Source organism: Meles meles, chromosome 13 (assembly GCF_922984935.1).
Source record: "Meles meles chromosome 13, mMelMel3.1 paternal haplotype, whole genome shotgun sequence".
NCBI lineage: Eukaryota > Metazoa > Chordata > Mammalia > Carnivora > Mustelidae > Meles > Meles meles.
In genome coordinates this window covers 35,257,639-35,276,616 of record NC_060078.1, presented here as the reverse complement: position 1 = coordinate 35,276,616, position 18,978 = coordinate 35,257,639, and the positions used below count along the sequence as shown (strand labels likewise).

At 40.0% G+C, this 18,978-nt stretch overlaps 1 protein-coding gene across 5 annotated transcripts in view; it reads right to left on the bottom strand.

Moving 5' to 3' along the window:
• Window positions 1-18,978, bottom strand: part of KAT6B (lysine acetyltransferase 6B) — a 189,235-nt gene that overhangs the window by 46,009 nt on the left and 124,248 nt on the right. For 3 of the 5 annotated variants that reach the window (XM_046027127.1, XM_046027126.1, XM_046027128.1), the window contains 5 exons: window positions 8,968-9,083; window positions 8,643-8,724; window positions 5,874-6,006; window positions 2,243-3,174; window positions 1,060-1,181 (listed from right to left, as the gene is read on the bottom strand). In XM_046027127.1, the coding sequence (XP_045883083.1) occupies window positions 1,060-1,181; window positions 2,243-3,174; window positions 5,874-6,006; window positions 8,643-8,724; window positions 8,968-9,083 (1,385 nt within the window). The remainder of the gene's footprint in view (window positions 1-1,059; window positions 1,182-2,242; window positions 3,175-5,873; window positions 6,007-8,642; window positions 8,725-8,967; window positions 9,084-18,978) is intronic. The other 2 variants (XM_046027129.1, XM_046027130.1) reach the window with 2 other exon arrangements.

Below are 18,978 nucleotides of genomic sequence, written 5' to 3'. Positions count from 1 at the left end.
TAAGCCCCAAGAGGTTAGTAACTCTGCCTGCCTAATACAGGCAACGCCGGTGTTACCATACTGAAAAGGGGCTTAAAGTTTAACAGCATCTTTCAGATAATGGTCCACTGTTCATCACGTCTATTTATGAATGCCAGAAGTAGGCTGAAAATTTGGTAATATTTAAGGACTTCAAATCCCAGAAACTGGGGGGCATTTCTGACATTTATCTTAGTAAAAGGAAACCAATACAAAGCATACTGATGGGGCAGAATGAGGAATGGAAATATCCAGTAACTCCTTAAGTGAGAAACCATAAGAAGTATGTAGCCCATGTGGCTGTTAATAAAAATGAAGCTTAAGAGCCTATAGACAACCCCCTCCCCAGACCAAGGAGAGAGTGAGGTGAGGCAGGGAGCCCATGTGTGAAGAGTTTGACATATAAACTGAACCTGGTCTGCTTACGGTACCAAATTCATGCTCCATAATAAATCTGAGTTCGCAAAGTCCAAAAGCCTTACCTGTCACCTGTTTTGGTGACAATAAACTACCTGGAGTTACTCTTTTAAGTGGAATCCTTTAAACAAATTACTGGACAATGAAAAGGAAAGAGATTATAACTGATCAAGCAACACAATATTGTCTTAATGCCAAAGTGTTAAAATTACGAGACATTTTTCATATGGCTGGCCATCTGTGCTGGAAGAACCACTGGTAAATTTAAAAGCGATGCTCTTTTTAACCATTTAAAACTGTTATTTTCTACATTTCCACGAAAATGATCAGAGACCTAGTCCCTTAAACTTAGAAGCATTTTTCCAAGTCTGCTTCAACTACTGTTACTCTATTTTGTGAGACCAGCTGAGCCCTTATCAACTTTTGAGAGTGGAGACAACTCTATGAAGTCCCTCTGCTTTTGAAGCTGGAGTCAACAAAAACAATCATGGTAACAGTTAAAGGACCACAAAGGATTCTGAGGGGGGATTCACTATCAAATCAAAGCAGTAATTTCATAGTCGTCACACACATAATAATCACATATTGTCCTTGTTACTATATAATGTGGTATCCTGGCCTTACCTCCCAAGAAAGTTCCTGGGCCTGCTTAAAAACATCCACATCCTCTTCGGTAACGGTATCCTTGTTTCCAATCACATTTATATCTGTACTTTCTTGTTTGATGCTTATTTTGAGTTCAGTATCTGTCATTCAAAACCAGCAGAAAGTGCATTCACTGACTTGAATCACGAGTAACCACCATATATTACCAAAATGGCACCAAATTAGCATAGTGGGCAAATAGGGATTTTTTTTTTTTAAAGCTTTATAAGCTTTTATATCTAAGCACTGCTCAAAAGATCCGGCAGTGCCCTTTCCCTGCTGTACCCAAATTTTTATTTGAATTACCACTGTCATCTTCTTATAGTTCCAACAAATGAGGGAAAGTAAGAGCAATACAAAGCAAAATTGTATTTTTCAACTGAGATTAGACATTGTATCAATGTCTAGTTATGGAATTCCCATTATCCCTTTGAGATTACAAAAAAAAAAACCAACCCAAAAAACAAAAAACTATCGCTTTGTCGAAATGACACACTTTGGTTCTTTTTTGTTTGTTTGTTTGTTTTGGTTTTGGTTTATAAAGGGTAGCAAATGTAACGGGCCAATTTGTTAAAATGAAATCATGAACTCCGTTTTCTCCCTACGGTGAACACACACACAGACACACTCACACCCAAAAGCACACTTCACAGAATCACAGATCAGGCTTTGTGGAGAAGGAAGCAGGATGATCTTGGTCATGAGAAAGCAATGGAGCAGAGGGAGCGGAAATGAGGAGTTGAACCCCCCCCCCCCCCCCCCCCCGCGGGAAGCACTGACAGCACAGAAGCGAGCAGCGCCCCGGCCGAGGCGGCAACACAGCAGGGTACATGGCAGAAGCGCGACAGTGGCTACTCATGCGGGACTACAAAGCCATAAAGCAACACTATGGAGGCATCTGGGGGTCCTAGTGTCACTACGGATGGAAATAAATAATAAAAGGTGGGAGAGTATTAGTTGGAAAAAAACAACATTTTGGAGGTTTAGTCAGCATTAGAAAAAGGTCAAAGTTTCACTGCTTCTGTATGAAAGTGAAGTGAGAACAAGAGAAATAGCTAAGACCTATGTGACAAATAGGAACTGATTGGTTTATTCTTTTCGGGGGGTTGGGGGAGAAAGGGACGGGACGCAGGTTTGTTTGGAGCTTTGACCTTTTGCTTACCATCATCCTGATCAGGTTTAATCCTTCCGTCTGTCAAGCTCCCCTTCCCTGGTGAGGGGGTCCCCATCTGAGGGGTCACTTTATATTTTAATCTGCCTAGCATCCTGTGCTTTTTAAGGAAAGTTGTTCGCTTGAAGTGAGCAATTGCTTTAAAAATACGTCCTCTAGCCATCCCCCAGCTAGAGGAGGAGGAGTGAGCAATAAACCTACTTCTAATCTCTCTTTTTCCAAAGAAATGGGCTTTAGATTTTGCCGTGGAAGATAATTCAGTTTTACGACGCATACGTTTGGGTGGTGCATAACTTGGGTGTCCCTTTTTTCGAGACTGTCCCTGAGTGGTATAGATATGAGAGAGTCCGTCAAAGAGTGCCTTCAGCTGGCTGTTCTTAGTCAGACTGCTCAAGGAGGGCACACTGGACTGGCTAGAGGAACTCTGGGGAGAGGTAGAAGAGGTGGAGGCGCTGGACTTTTGTGAACTGGGGCTCTGACCAGAGATGGGGGTTGGGGGCGGAAGTGAAGAAGGTGGAGGTTTTAACTTTTGTGTGGTACCTGGAGCCAACACATGAGAAGTGCATGACTGTTTCTGAGAGACCTTTTTCCTTGGACGATAGTGCTTTGAAAAGTCTATTATTTCACCTCGTGATCTGCGACCATCAGGTGATGGTGTAAAGAACTTAGTAAGGCCATCAATGAGCCCTTTGGTTTTCTTGTTAACTTTAAGTGTAGAGGCAGAAATGTAGGTGGAGGTGGTGGTGATTTTGGTGGTGGCACCAGGCCGAGTGGGGTCTGTAACAGCCAATCTGCTGCTTGAGTCCTTCCCAGATGCAGCATGACCAGATGAAGGTGTGGTACAGACTTTAGTCTTTTGACCCCTACCAGGTGACCCCCTTCCTGTGAATGCATTCATGGATCCTTCATCACTGGTTACAGACCTAGGCAAAAATTTAGAGAATAGTATCAGCATTCAGTAATAGAATTAGAAAGGTAGCTAAAACAAATTTATAGCAACTAGATGCATTCAATGTGCTTAAACTTAAGAAGCCGAACTGCAACCCTAAGAACGATGTCTGTGTGTGTGCCTCCATCTAGGTGTTTCTCTGTTCAAACGGGGAGCGGCCACTCCCAGTGCATGTCATGATTCTCCCAGGGCCCATCCGGGAGGGACTGGAAGAAGCCACGTGGACCCAGGGGCAATGCAAGTTAAGACAATTTCTGAAGCGACTCAGAGAACATGCAATGCTTTCCTTATACTTCAATAAAAATGGTACCCCCTTGGGGTAGGGCCCCAAGTCATTCTGATTTCCTACATCTTTTTAAAAAGTATTAAAGGACCTAAGTCGTTAAGTATGATCTAGAAGTGAAAGAATAAGCTCATCTTATCTCTAGTGAGAAGCAATTTTAACCCAGCTGCAAGACATGTTAAGTAGAATTCGGGCAGGTTTAGAACTTCCTACTTTGTTGTTTTTGTTAAAACATTGAAGATACCCTCTTCCTCTCTGCAGTTTATGCTTAGGATGGTAAGATAACCGATAATACTCTCTACGTCGAGGAGACAACTAGTTACAGCATAAAATATTGCTGAAAAAAGGACAACAATAGCAAAAACTGAAGAGATGATTAAAGAAAAGCTACAGCGGGTCAGACATGACATGGGGAAGTCTGGTGAAGCAGCAGCACATTTACCATGGTCTTTATCAGGTACTTGGCATCAGAATCTCTGTACACTATTTCAACTCATTTGAGGCTGGTTCTGCCCATCCAGCTGTGTGGTCCATAGAGACCAGAGGCCACTCTGCTACCACAGCTGCTTAGAGGAGCAGCAGCTGCCTGCCTTCACCTCAGGCTAGGGCTTGGAAAGCTACCCATTTTGCAGCAGAGTTTTATACAATAGAAACATTTGCATGTGAATTATGGCAGTGCTGGGGCCCAAGAATGCACTTTAAAAATTATCAATTTAGCTGAAGGCTCATAATGAAGAAATGGAAGCCTGAAAATGGTATGATATTGCATTATAAAAATATCTTCATCACAAAGAGGCGAGCACAGGGTGGTGGTGGTCCTGCACATCAACGAACAATTTCCGCAGTCAGCTGCGGCGGGTTCTGGGGCAGATCAACTGGGCGAGCTACCGGGCTCATCTGAGGCCCCTCCGCCGCCAGGAGCTCTGCCCGAAACCGATGCTCCAGCCAAATCAGGTTAACACTGGAGAGCGCCAGTGTAGCAGTAAGGGTCACCAATAAACAATCATCCAAGCTAAAATGTTTCCCATTAGAATGCTGCATTTGGACTCTATCTGGAATCGATTGCCCAGAAAGGATAAGATGCTTATAAAGCATGTAAAAAGGAAAACTCCCTAGACTGTCTTAAAAATTCCTAAGCTCAAAGGACAATTTTGGACAAACAAAAAGTTAGGACTGGTGCCAGATGCAATTTTCAGCTGTGTCCTTTGTTTAGAAAGTTTATATCCTAATTTGGTTTTTTTAATTGGGCCCTGAGGATACAGTCCCATTTTGAGAACAATGCTTACACAGGATGAATGCAAAAACATATAATTCTACTTCAAATGATGCTAATATGAAAGATTTTATTCATAAATGTTTCATGTTTGCCTCGAGAAATTAACAAAAGTTCCATTTAAAAATGTCCACCAGTTAAAGGGCTTTCATAAAAAAATAAAAAAACAACTCTATAAAGGAACATGCATTTTCTATTTCTCTGCTGGGAGACAGAGGTACAGGAGTGATGGTTCTTCCGAGAGCAGGTAAGGCAGTGAATGGCTTCACAGTGTGTGCAGAACATCTATTCATTTCTACAGCACAGTGACCCTTTCACTAAACTTGAAGAGGCGGCGACAGAACTCCTTCATATATGCAACTCCCTATGTGTTGACAATCAATTCTATATTCTGAAGGTTTAAAAAAAAAACACATCAATTTCTCCCCTTATCTTTCCTCGACTTCTCTGAGTAACTCCTGCTAAATGTTCTACTGGGCTTTGATGGCAACTGTATGGCCACAGGCTAGCAGAAACGAGGTTATCATAGTACACGTGCAGGCCACTGCGGACGTGTTATTTCATATGTATGTCTGCACACATGTGCACGTACCAAATGGTTCTGTCTAACTCTGTGTGTGCAAACATGAGGACAGTCATTTACAGGTTTCTCAGAGGCTCCTACATCATACAAGGGATCTTAAAGGCTGTAATACTAAATCACCAGAAAAGTATTTTTTTCTAAAATGCTATCTGGAGTGAAAAAAAAAATGGATCCACTCATAGATGTGAATAAATCCCTCTCTTGTTTTAAAATTTCCATAAAAATATTTATATAATTAAGCCTTTCTAATGTTCAGCCAGTAATAAAGGAGGCAGAATGATTGTTTCCAATTCTTACATTCTGCTTCCGCCCTGCTGTATCACAGATACTGCCAACAGAAGATCCCCAAATGCCAATTGTAATTAAAAATGTTATTTTCAAAAAATTTCCACAGCTTATGCAGAAGGAGAACTATTCCTCATCCTCTGAGTTTGTAAAGCGACACTAAAAAGTTAGTGGAATCTAAGGGGGTTACAATCGCCTATATTTTAAAGCACAACATAAAAGATGTCTTTTGATAAGATCTCAACCTACAACAATCGTTGCTTTAATTTATTTTTCGGTCGTCCAATGGGTTTTGCATATCGTCGTTTTATTTGTGCAGCTTTCTCATGAAGTAGTTTTCTTCCCTTTTTCTTTGGTCTGCAGACTTGGCAAATCCACATCCCTGAATTAATATATATATGAAAAAAATATTTTAATGTTTCATTTTAGGAGAAAATATTAATTATAAACTGCAGCTGAAATAAGCTGCCCAAGGGTGCCTGTATGCAGAACTTTATTCCAGAAGGTAGGTCACTCCCTTGTGTCCACATCCTCCTCAGGAAGCCATCATTAAAGGTCAATTTCCCCCAGGGGTCAAGGTGATGAGAGCAGAGGGCTGACCCTATCTCCAAACCCTTCTGAGGCTTTTTGCAACGTGTCACCAAACCTCCCTCCACCACATAAACACAAAGGAAAACCCGATCCTGTCAGATAATATGTATTTTTCGATTAGAGGGACACATTTTCAAGTCATTCGGTTTTTGGAGTTTCTGGGAAAAAAAAAATATCTGTTTTATTTCTTTCTGGAAATCTTCCACACTAAAAAAAAAAAAGAAAAAGAAAAAGATAAAGAAAAAGAAAAAGAAAAAAAGAAAAGAAAATATCAGTATAAAAGATAGTTTTTGAATTAAAACAGAATTTTTAAGTACTGTGGAGCTGCAATAATTAAAACTATACATCTGGAATAGGAAAACAGGTCATTGGGCAAGAATTTTTAGACCAAAACAACGGAAGCCTATAGAAAAGTTTAGCATATCAAAAGGTCGTATTTCAAGTCAGTGGGGAAAGGATGAAATGACTACTCAGTGAAGTACTGATAGAACAAACAGCCATCTATATGGAAGGGAAAGAATTACTTCCTATCCTTTATAAAAATAAATTCTGGGCAGATGACTGTTATGACAAAATTAAATGTTACAAGTATCAGGAAAAATATGTGGATATTTATTTACTTTTAGCACAACTGACATTTAAGACTGAAGCCATAAAGACAAAGATTCATGGATTTGACTACATAAAAATATAAAAGGCTTCTACAAATCAGTAAGAAAAAGGTGAAAACACTAAGAGAAAAATGATTAATGGGTTAAAAACAAGCTTTTTACAAAGATGATATACAAACAGCCAATAATCAAACACAAAATGCTTTCAATCTCACTGCTTAAAGAAAAAAAAATCATGAGACATCTTTTTTTCTATTACCAAATTGGTCAAAATTTTAAATAACAGCACTGTACTTCACTGAATCTGAGACACTAACGACTATACAAACCATCCTTTTTTTTTTTTTTAATGTGTCTTAGACTGAATGAAATACAGTAATGGTGAGTGTTGGACAAAAATACAGGGGAACAGGTATTCTCACACACTGGTGGTGGGTCCGAAAACTGATACAACTTTTCACGTGCATGGCCTTTGATCCAACAATTCCTCCCCTAGGAATTTATCTTAAGGAAATAATTGTGGATGGAAAAAATTGAAAACATTTGTAATGTCCACCATAGGGGACCGGTTAAGTAAGTTATGGTTTGTTTACACATGGGGTTGCAAAATCAAATATGTTCAGGAACCACCCAGGGATAATGCATGTGACTGAAGCAAGTTGGAATACAAGACAAGAAGGAGTGAGACTGGGGCCAGGTGAACATGCGTACTCCACCTAAAGGACGCAAATTCAAAATTTTAAGAATGCTGTACCAGCTTGCCTGTAACACATTTAGAGGAGTTTAAAATACATCTATATTGCAGGGCGCCTGGATGGCTCAGTGGGTTAAGCGTCTGCCTTTGGCTTTGGTCATGATCCCAGGGTTCTCGGATCGAGCCCTGCATCCGGCTCCCAGCTCAACCGGAAGCCTGCTTCTCCCTCTCCCACTCCCCCTACCTGTGTTCCCTCTCTCACTGTGTCTCTGTCAAAAAAATAAATACATTCTAAACAAAACATGTATGTTGTCCCACAAAGCATTACTGCGGTCAGTCACCAGGTGTGCAACCCGCTTTATACTATGGAGTACTATGCACTCATTAAAAACCATGTTTAGTAGAACATTTACTAATGTGGGGAGAGAAGACGTAAGATTACAAAAACATGTTTAGAATTTCCCATGTCTTTTTAAAAAAAAAGTGTGTAGTGGGAAGGAATTTCTGCTGATTCTTCTTATTCCTTTCTGTCAATCTGTATTTACTAAATCTTTCACGATAAAAAGTGAATACATTTTATAAAGAGGCAGTTATTTTTAATTGTTTAATATATTATAAAATGAGGGAAAGGAGGCTGAGCTAGACTGACTTACAGAACAAATAGAGACAGAAATCCATACACCATACGGATATATCCAGATAAAATGGTTCAGATGCTCATGTTCAAATTATCGACTAAGGGCCAAGAAACGTGGGATGGCTCCAGTCATAGGACTTTGGAGACACCATTACAACATTATGGAATCTCACCTCTGAACATGGTACTGAATAATACAGAGAATGTTCTGAACTTCTGACCTACCTAATCTATTCTAATAAGGGAATGGTTTTGGGAGAGGAATGCTCTTCTTTATCCCTGTGTCCGAATTAGAGTCTTTATTATACACATTACCTGCAAACTAAATGCTTTTACACTCCTCTGTTCACAAGCTGTGCCAAACCCACAGGAATAAGGCAGGTAGGAGGGGCAAAGAAACGCTTACAGAACCTGCATACCTCTGGGCTGGACAAAGCTAATGCGTATGTAATAAAACACATTTTAACTATGGTTTAAAAGTTCACCTTTTGGCATTCTGGAAAGTGGGGGGTCACAGCACTCCATATGGAATCCTCTATCACAGGAGTCACAAAAAAGCATATTATCCTGTAAGATAACATAGTAGAGAGTAATTGAGACCGAAAAAGCTGTAAAAGGCCACAAATTCTCATCTTAGCCCATGAATAATAACAAAATATAATGAAGGGGTAGCATGATCCCTGCTGAAATCTGACATCACATGTGTTTAAAACTTTAAAAAGAAAACAGCAACAGTCTACAAAAACGAAACACCTTAACAGTGAAAGCTCGCCCTTTACCTGGGGATGGACCGCCATGTGCCCTACTTACTGCATTTTTGCCTTGGATCCTACATGCGCTGCACGTCTTGCACTCGATGCACTGCCACCTTAAGGCCTTGACGTTTGTTGTTAACTCAGGACAAAATTTCAAGCAGGATGGGTGTCCTAGAAGAAGAATAAAAAGCCAAATTACTTTACGGAAATGTGGCTTTAGATTTTTTCGATTCTCACTCCGTCATACTTAACAGAGAGTGATAATGTTGGTTGAAGACCTAAAGAACTGGAAAATACAAAAAGATCAGAGAATCCGAATGGTACTTCCCTTTCTGCCCTTTTTTCCCCGTGACTACAGAAATGTTTCCCTAAGAGAAATTTGGGAAATGTATACCAGTTCCCATCAGAAGTCTTGGCGAACTTGGAGGTAACATATGCTCTGATCACATTCTCATTCCCCTCCCTTCGGTTCATCTCCTGCCCTGGCCCTCCTCAGCAACCACCCTTTACCAAAAGCTCCCTGGTTTGCTGGACTGTGAGGGAGGTGTGAAGTTCAAGTGATTCCTGCTCTGTGTAATGAAATCAAAGAACTTAAAATGACAGCTAAAAGGGGGGGGGGCGCTACTTAACAATATAATTACAAATGCAAAAAAAAAAATTTATACAGAGAGTATCGCTGGGATATACAAAGACGATACTGTTGCCATCTTGCCCCTGGGTCCCTGAATTTAAATTTTATAAGCAGAAGCAGAAATTATGAATCTGAGATTTCAGAGGTTGGAAGATCCAGGTCAAAAAGAATATGCCACGAAGCAACACCCACTGCAGGTTTCCCCCATTCTTCTGAGTGTCCAGCTTTTTCACACTATTTTGGGCACATTTTTCATCTAGCTTTGCTCACAACACAGAGGGAAAGTGGAGACCCCGAGGGGCAATACCATTCAAGGAAGCCACCCAGGCTACCCTCAGTCATAGATTCCTCCAAAAGGCTTAGAGTGTGAGCCTACACTCTTTGCAAGACAGTTCAGTTTAAAATGTGATGGTCTTTTTATCACCCAAACCTGAGATCTCTAAACTTGATTTTATTTTTCTAAATCTGGTCTTAAAATAGTAAGAACATTAGTAAATCCCATGTGAAAGAACTTATAACCAAGCTGCAAAAGAAACCTGAGGGTAATAAAAAAAGCAGATTCTGCAATTTCAAAACTGTTTTATAATTTCCTGACTTTGGCAGGCTCATTGTTTAAATATGTATTTTGGGTTGCTGCCAAAAAGGTCCTCCTCCCTAAAGCTTAACAGGTGCTTCATAAAATTCCACCCACTAGGAGATTTGGCTTTTTGAAGTAAAAACATTCAAAATCTATCATCAATACTGTTAATAAAAGCACACTATTTCTGAGTTAAAGAAAAAAAAAATTCCAAACATCTGTATGTAAGATGTTGAGGAAATAAAATGTTGTCATAGGATTACAACCTCAGGACGCGGAGACAACCAGGCAGATGCATTTAACCTATGACACCATTTCTTTTTATAAGGGCTCCTCTCATTCAAATGAGTAGCACAGGGGGAGGAAGTTGAAATATATAAAAATGGCATCAATCACTTCTTTCTGCTCAGGAACAGCAAACAAGACAGCTTGCTGGTCTACTTTAAGAAATATACTCTGAAGGGGGAGGGAAGAGATCTACTTTGATCAGGGTTCCCCCCTCCTTTATATAGCTGGGGGGTGGGGTGGGGCAAGAACTCAAGTTTTAAAGAACAGCAATTTAAATTCCACCCTTAAAATAGGTCCCATCAGCTTAAAAGTATACCATTTACTTCTCTTCTCCCCCTTTTTATTACTTCCTGTAAGTCATACATCACTAGCACATATGACCTCAATTTCATGCACTAAAGTTTTCTCTACATTTAAATCTGCTTTTGTACTTTGTAGTTTAGTATTTAGTAACTAAGGTAATTCACATCTTATTATACTGTACTATTTATTCTCACGGAGATCCTATGGAAAATACTTTTTAATGATTATACATTTTGAAAATTAATGGATTTTAGCCGCTGTCAATCAAGAGCAACAAAAATTCTTGCTCTCTTTGCTTTCTCTCACTTTAAGCAATATTGTATCTCAAAACTACCATTTAAGCTACCCTGTCAAATTCTAGAATCTTCAGCCTATCTTTCTTTTAGGCAGCAATCTTAACTTTATTTAGTTCAAGAGAATTGGCCATAGATCCCTTCTAGCTCTAAATTTCCATGATTCTGTAAAGATGCTGAGGGATGAAGAAACATTTCCATTTTATTTTCTCATGGCCCCTTTAAATTAACACAAAAGACTATAACTGAGTCTTTTTTTTTTTTTTTGTAACTGAGTCTTGATATACCACTACACAATTACAGTAGTTCAAAAAGGACAAAAATGCTACTGATAATGAAATTCCTTACCTCCCGTTTAACCATTCCATAAACTCAACAATTCCCTCTAAAATGTAGGATATTGCTCTGCTGACACAATTCATAGTTGTTTGTCTTTCTGGAGTTTGTTCTACTTTTGTGATGTGCAATTTATCAGATCTGAGAGCATATGTATTTATTCATTCATTTATTCTTATTACCAACATATATGAAGCACTAGTCGCTTACAGTAGTTTTATCTAGCAAAACCAAAGGAATACTGTTTAAAATTAAACAAGTATCAATGAAGCCACAAACCAATAAAAATAATTTTTGGAGTAAGTACAATGGGAGAAAAAAAACATGGACTCTGTAGTAGACAGCATAACAGCCCCCAAAGATGTCTACGCCATAATCCCTGTAACCTGTACCTACTGTACCTGACACGGTAAATGGGACTTTGCAGGTATGACTAAGGATACAGGTCTTAAGACGAGGAAATTATGCTGGGTTATCTGGGTAGGGACAATCTAATCATGAGTACTTAAAAGCAGAGAATCTTTTCCAGATGGGTTAGTAAAATGAGATGAAAAAGGGATATAAAAGGCTCCACCCAGCTTTGCTAGCTTTGAAGATGGAAGAAAGCGGAAACCAGAAGCCAAGAAATATGAGTGGCCTTTAGAAGCAGGGAATGCCATTTACCTAACAGCCAACAAGAAAATGGGTATCTTGGCACAGCTAACTCATACTCAATGGAGCTTTAGGTGTGCCTGGCTGGCTCAGTTGGTGAGGAATGTGACTCTTGGTCATAGGGTCTTGAGTTTAAGCCCCACATTGGAGAGAGAGTTTACTTAAAAAAATAAATAAATAAAATCTTAATTAAAAAAAAAAAACAAAAACAAAAACTGAGAGCTTTGCCGTTAAGGTCAAAAGTAAGGCAAGAATGTCCACTCGTACCACTTAGAGTACTAAAGTCCTAGCTGCAGCAATCAGACAAGAAAAAAGAATCAAAGCACCCAAATTGGTAAAGAAAAAGTAAAACTTTCACTGTTTGTAGATGACATGATAGCCTATACAGAAAACCCAGAGACTCCACCATAAAACTATTAGCACTAATAAATGAATTCAGTAAAGCCACGGATACAAAACTCAATCTACAGAAACCTGTCGCGTTTCTACCCACCAACAATAAAGCAGCAGAAAGAGAAATTAAGAAAACAATCCCATTTGTAACTGAACCAAAAATAAACTTAACCAAGGAGGTGAAAGACCTAAACTCTGAAAACTATAAAACACTGACGAAAAAACTTCAAGACAATGCAAAGAAATGAAAAGACATTCCATACGCATAGCTGGAAGAACAATTATTGTTGTTCTTTTGGTTAAAATGTCCGTATTACCCAAAGCAATCTACAGATTTAATGCAATTCCTATCAAAATACCGATAGCATTTTTTCCCAGAACTAGAACAAACAATCCTAAAATTTGTATGGAACCACAAAAGATCCTAAATGGCCAAAGCAATCTTGTAAAAGAAAAACAAACCTGGAGTTATCACAATTCCAGATTTCAAGTTATACTACAAAGCTGCAGTAACCAAAACATGATGGTACGGGCACAAAAATAGACATGCAGATCAACAGAACAGAATAAAAAGCACAGAAACGAATCCACAATTAAAATGGTCAATTAATCACTGACAAAGGAGGCAACAACACGCAATGGGAAAAAGAGTCTCTTCAACAAATGGTGCTGGGAAAACTGGACAGCTCCATGCAAAAGAATAAAGCTGGTCTACTTTCTTACACTACTGATAGAAACACACTCAAAATGGATTAAGGACCTAAATGTGAGGCCTGAAACCATACAAATCCTAGAAGAAAGTACAGGCAGTACCTTCTCTGACATTGGCTGTAGCAACTTTTTTCCTAGATATGTCTCCTGAGGCAAGGGAAATAAAAGCAACATTAAACCACTGGGACTAAATGAAAATAAAAAGCTCTTGCACAGTGAAGGAAACAATCAACAGAACTAAAAGACAAGCTACTGAATGGGAGAAAATATTTGCAAATGACACATCAGATAAAGCATCAGTGTCCAAAACATATAAAGAACTTATAAAACTCAACACCCAGGGGGTGCCTGGGTGGCTCAGTGGGTTAAAGCCTCTGCCTTCGGCTCAGGTCATGATCCCGGGGTCCTGGGGTCGAGCCCCACATCTGGCTCTCTGCTCCTCGGAGAGCCTGCTTCCTCCTCTCTCTGTCTGCCTCCCTGCCTACCTCCTGTGATCTGTCTCTCTCTCTGCCAAATTAATAAATAAAATCTTAAAAAAAAAAAAAAACCCAACACCCAAATAATCCAATTAAAAAATGGGCAGAAGACATGAACAGATGTTTCTCCAGAGACAGCCAACAGACACATGAAAAGATGCTCATCATTTCTCAGGGAAATGCAAACCAAAACTACAATGAGGTATCATTTCACACCAGGTGGAATGGAAAAATGCAAGAAACAAGTGCTGGTGAAGATGTGGAGAAAAAGGAATCCTTGTGCACTGTTGGTGGGAATGCAAACTAGTGCCGCCACTGTGGAAAACAGTATGGAGGTTCTTCAATAGAATTACTGTATGATCCAATAATTGCACTATTGGGTATTTACCCGAAGAATCAAAAACACTACTTCAAAAGGATATATGCACCCTGATTTTATAGGAGCATTATTTATAAATAATATATTTTATATTTTATAAATTTTATATATATATAAATTTTATATTTATAAATTTATATTTTATAAATAGCCAAATTATGGAAGCAGCCCAACTGTCCATTGACAGATGAATGGATAAAGATAAATGTGTGTGCGTGTGCACATGTGTGTGTATGGTCTTATGCCATTAAAAAAGAATGAAATCTTGTCATTTGCAGTGACATGGATGGATCTAGAGAGTGTAATCCTAAGTGAAATAAGTCAGTCAGAGAAAGACAAATAACATATGATTTCATTCATATGCAGAATTTAAGAAAGAAAGGAGAAAGAAGACAGACAAGCCAAAAAAAATAGACTCTTAACTACATAGAGAACAAACAGATGGTTACCAGAGGGGATGTGGATGGGGGGTGGGTAAAATAGGTGACGGGGATTAAGAGTACATTTACCTTGATAGAGCACTGAGTAACAGAATTGTTGACTCACTATACTGTACACCTGAAACTAATATAACACCGTACATTAACTATATGGAATTAAAATTTAAAACACACACACACACACACACACACACAGAAACATGTAACAGTCACATGAGCTTCATGGTGAAAGAGCTTTCTAAGTGTCTGAGGGCAGGTGATACAGAGAGACTCTGGTGACTGATCCTGAGTTGAGGGAAGCACATTCATAGCAGAACCAGGGAAGAAATCTAGACAGGGTTCCTGAGGAGCAGCAGGGTAAATTCTTCACACATTTTTTTATTTACCTCTATTGGAATAGATTCCATTTTATCTATCTTGTGTGATTTTTTTTTTTTTTAATGTCAGGAAACATTATCTTGGAAAATAACTTGGCTATCCTTATAAGGAGATGACTTTCTGAAATAAATACACACACACACACACACACACACATGCACACAAGTGTTTGTTTAAAAGGAAGGGAAGGGAAGGAAAGGAGGGAAGAAGTGAGGAAGTGAGGGAGAAAGGAACCAAGAAATCTAAGCAAGCAAGGAAACGAGAAAAAGAAAATGGGGGTCTTGGTCATACAAACACAAGGAATTGAGTTCTGTCAACAACTTTGTGATAATTTATTACAGCACCAATGGAAAACTAATAAATGCTCTTGACAATAGGTCCCCTAGGACTGGCTATCTGACCAACCATCTGTCCATCTGAGATGCAGTAAGGAAAGGATCAAACATTTCAGATCATATAGTCTAGCAGGAAAGAGACACATTAAATAAGAATTAGAATTAACATGTGACAAAGGGTGGTTCAGAGATATGGATGAATCTATCATGAAGTTTGAGGAATGGCTTCCTAACGAAGAAACCCATAGGATGAGTGGCATTAGATGGGAAAAGGTAGGAGAAGCTGGCGTGTGCTGAGGGACAGGGGGCCATGGCACACTCACAGAGGGAAGGTGCACTATAACCAGTGTGCGCAGAACATTGGCGGGGAGGAGGGGGTCGTGATGCAGAACAGGGTTAACAGGAGTCCAACCAGGAGAAGGTTCGAGGGCTGTATTAAAGAATTTTGATTTTTCCTAAGGGTTAACTGGTAGCAACTAAAATAAATCTGTGAATAGATTTTGAAGTTTAAAAAATTCACTTAGCCTATAGCATGGAAAATGGTTAAGGGGAAAGAGAATCAAGATTAAAGTTATTGTAATAACAGGTCTGAGTGGTTTTGGTGGGAATGTATGGATATACTGAGGATGTGGGATACAGATTCGGACATACAATGGCTTGTGGAAATGAGTGGCCAATGGAGTGCCATTTGCTGAAATGGGAAATCCCTAAGGAGAAGAAAGAGGTTAGTTTGCTAAGATTTCTGTTGTTACTGCAGTGTTTGTGGTTTTGGGGTGACAGGGGAACTGCAAGGTTCATAGGCTCTTTGGGATCCCTAACTCTAAGAAGCCTACAGGGCATCCAAGTGGAGAAATTCTGAAGGCATTTCTATCTAAGCATCTGGAGCTCAGGGGAAGCTATGACGCAAAGAGTAAGAAACACAGGGCTAAGAACAGAAGGGATAGAAAGAGACAAAGGAGCAAACAAAAATGTATGAAAGGAAGTGGTGACAGACCACACAGAGAATATGGATCACGGAAGCCAGAGGAAAAGATTTTCCTAAGGAAAAAGGTTTCAACAGACCAAACAGGGCTGAAGACTAAATGGTGTGAACAGAAAGATGTACACTAGAGTCTGATACGGACTGAAAAGTGACCTCTAGATTTTGCTACACACACACCACAGGTAATCCCGACCCACATGATTTCAGGGAATAAAAAGGTCGGGTGCAAGGTTTCTGCTTCCTGTTTCTCCACTTGGTCAGTCCAGCTGCGGGCCTGTGGAAGGAGGGGCTCACCAATCCTTCCTTCTCCAACCTACGAACTCCTCTTCGGATTTCATCTTTAGGTTTCTCTCTGGTCAAGGGTCTCCCTCCCAACCTAATCAATCATTCAGTCCTCGTCTACTCAGGGTGAAGCTGAATAACTAACCAACTAACCCTTGAGGCATTTTCTCATAGTGACTTTAAGAAACTAGTGATTTATTTATTTATTTGACAGAGAGGGAGATCACAAGTAGGCAGAGTTGGTTGGGGGTGGTGGTGGGGGGGGGGAGCAGGCTCGCCGCAGAGCACAGAGCCCGATATGGGGCTTGATCCCAGGACCCCCGGATCATGACCTGAGTCGAAGACAGAGGATTTAATCCACTGAGCCCCCCAGGTGCTCCGAAACTAGCGATCTTTTTATTTTGATTTTTTTTACATTATTTTTCTTTACTTATCTGTCAGAGAGAGAGAGAGGGAGAGCACGAGAGCAAGCATAAGCAGAAGGAGTGGGAGGCAGAGGGAGAAACAGGCTCCCTGATGAGCAAGGAGCCCAACTCGGGACTCGATCCCAGGACCCCAGGATCATGACCTGAGCCGAAGGCAGACACAACTGCCTTCAGAACTGAACTGTGTTCAGACGAACTGAATCACCCACCAGATGCCCAAGAAACAAGTGATTTTTTAAATATACCTATTTATCTGCATACCGCACCTAGCAGCTAGCTGACTCTGGGAGCAGAAGGCGGGCCAGTTTTGTTGTGGGTTGACATATGCATAAAGACAATCCCAGCAGAGACTTCAGGGGTCCTGAGGGCAGACTGGTATTGGGTGCCACGGCGCCTGCTCTCTCTGCTGTGCAAGGGTGTTTTTCTTACCTTCCCAGCTGCATCACAGAAGCCTCTCTTTGCCGCCGGTTTCAATGAGCATCCACTTAGAATGATGCTGTAATTTTGAACTGTACACTTATCTTAGATTTGCTAATTTGAAAACACACATGCACACAACTCATCTGTAAGTAAGATTTAACCACCCAGCAATCTGAGCAGCAGACACAAAATTTCATTTGGTATAATATCTAATACTTATGTGAAGCTAATTAAAGATAATTTGGTCTTAATGAGGCAAAGAGAATATAACAGTGTTAATTTCAAAGTAGGCTGATCCATGAAAGTCAAGTAAAATCACTTCCTAGGCCCAACATTTCCAAAGACCTGAATATGACTATCTGATGATTCCCACATTCGTATTAGCGGTTAGAATGAATAATCCATCCCATCTGTGTAACGTTCTATAGTGACTGACGATCCTCCTATCGTTATCTCACTGTTATGCTCACAACAGTTCTATGGATGCTTGGGTGCAGACGTCAGCCTCCACATTTTAGAGATAAATAAAAACTGCAGTTATACAGCCGGCACGCAGAAACCTGGAAAACCGTATTGGAGGCTCCATGCACTCTGTACCTTACCTCGTATTTTTACTACTTGCAAACCTGAAATATTTCTTCAAAGGAACTTGCAGCAAGAAAAACATAGTTAAAGAAAATACTGCCCATTTGCAGCACTGAGCCACCTTCAAAATAGAGACATTTCTAATTGGCTTACTTTATGATGTAAGGAGAAGGAAACATTTAGTACTCACATCTATGAAATCTAAGCAGAGTTTAAGTGTGACATCACACAAATGGTACTTTAGACCCAGGCGACTGCAAAGCAACAGGCACATATGGGAAACACATTTCAGAACGATCCTCCTTACGGGCTGCCATCTATATTTCCTTCTAGTTTTATACTGCTTTGGGCATTTTTTTCACTTAAACTTAGGGAGTCCTTTGATCATTACAAACAGTTTCAATTCAATCCTAGAATCAATGGACTCTTTGGAGTGTGAGATAGTAGCCGTTTCCATAAGGCTATCCATATATGAGGTATCCATAGGGGTACCATCCACTCTGTAATTCCCACTAGAGAAACTGGACTGGACCATGACAATGGGGCTTGCACCATTATTAGAGGATACTACTGAGCCATGCCAGCCTGTTTTATTATTTTTCCCTCCTAATTATCAAGTGTTACAACAGAACGTTGTAACTACAAGAATCCCAACCCGTCCCTACACCCCCCTCCAAAGAACAACTATATTTGATTTTTATTCATCTATTTAAAGAGCAGCATATAAAAGGCTACTCATCTGATCTACCAGATGAACTAAATGTCTACAGTGCATCTCCTTGGGGTAGGAACAATGGGTTTTTCTTGACTAAAGTAGCAAGATCCAGGGATGCCTGGGTGGCTCAGTGGGTTAAAGCCTCTGCCTTTGGCTCAGGTCATGATCCCAGGGTCCTGGGATAGAGCCCTGCATCGGGCTTTCTGCTCAGCAGGAAGCCTGCTTCCCTTCCTCTCTCTCTGCCTGCCTTTCTGACTACTTGTGATCTCTGTCAAATAAATAAATAAAATCTTTAAAAAAAACAAAATTAAAAAAATAAAGTAGTTAGATCCAGACTGGCACAGTACATAGAAGGAAACACCGAGTGAACCTCAACACTGAGCCAGATTCCATGGTGGGGTCCAGAAAAACTCTCTTAGCTATTCTCTATCCTAAGCAAAGGGATATGATGTCTCAGGGCTTGAAT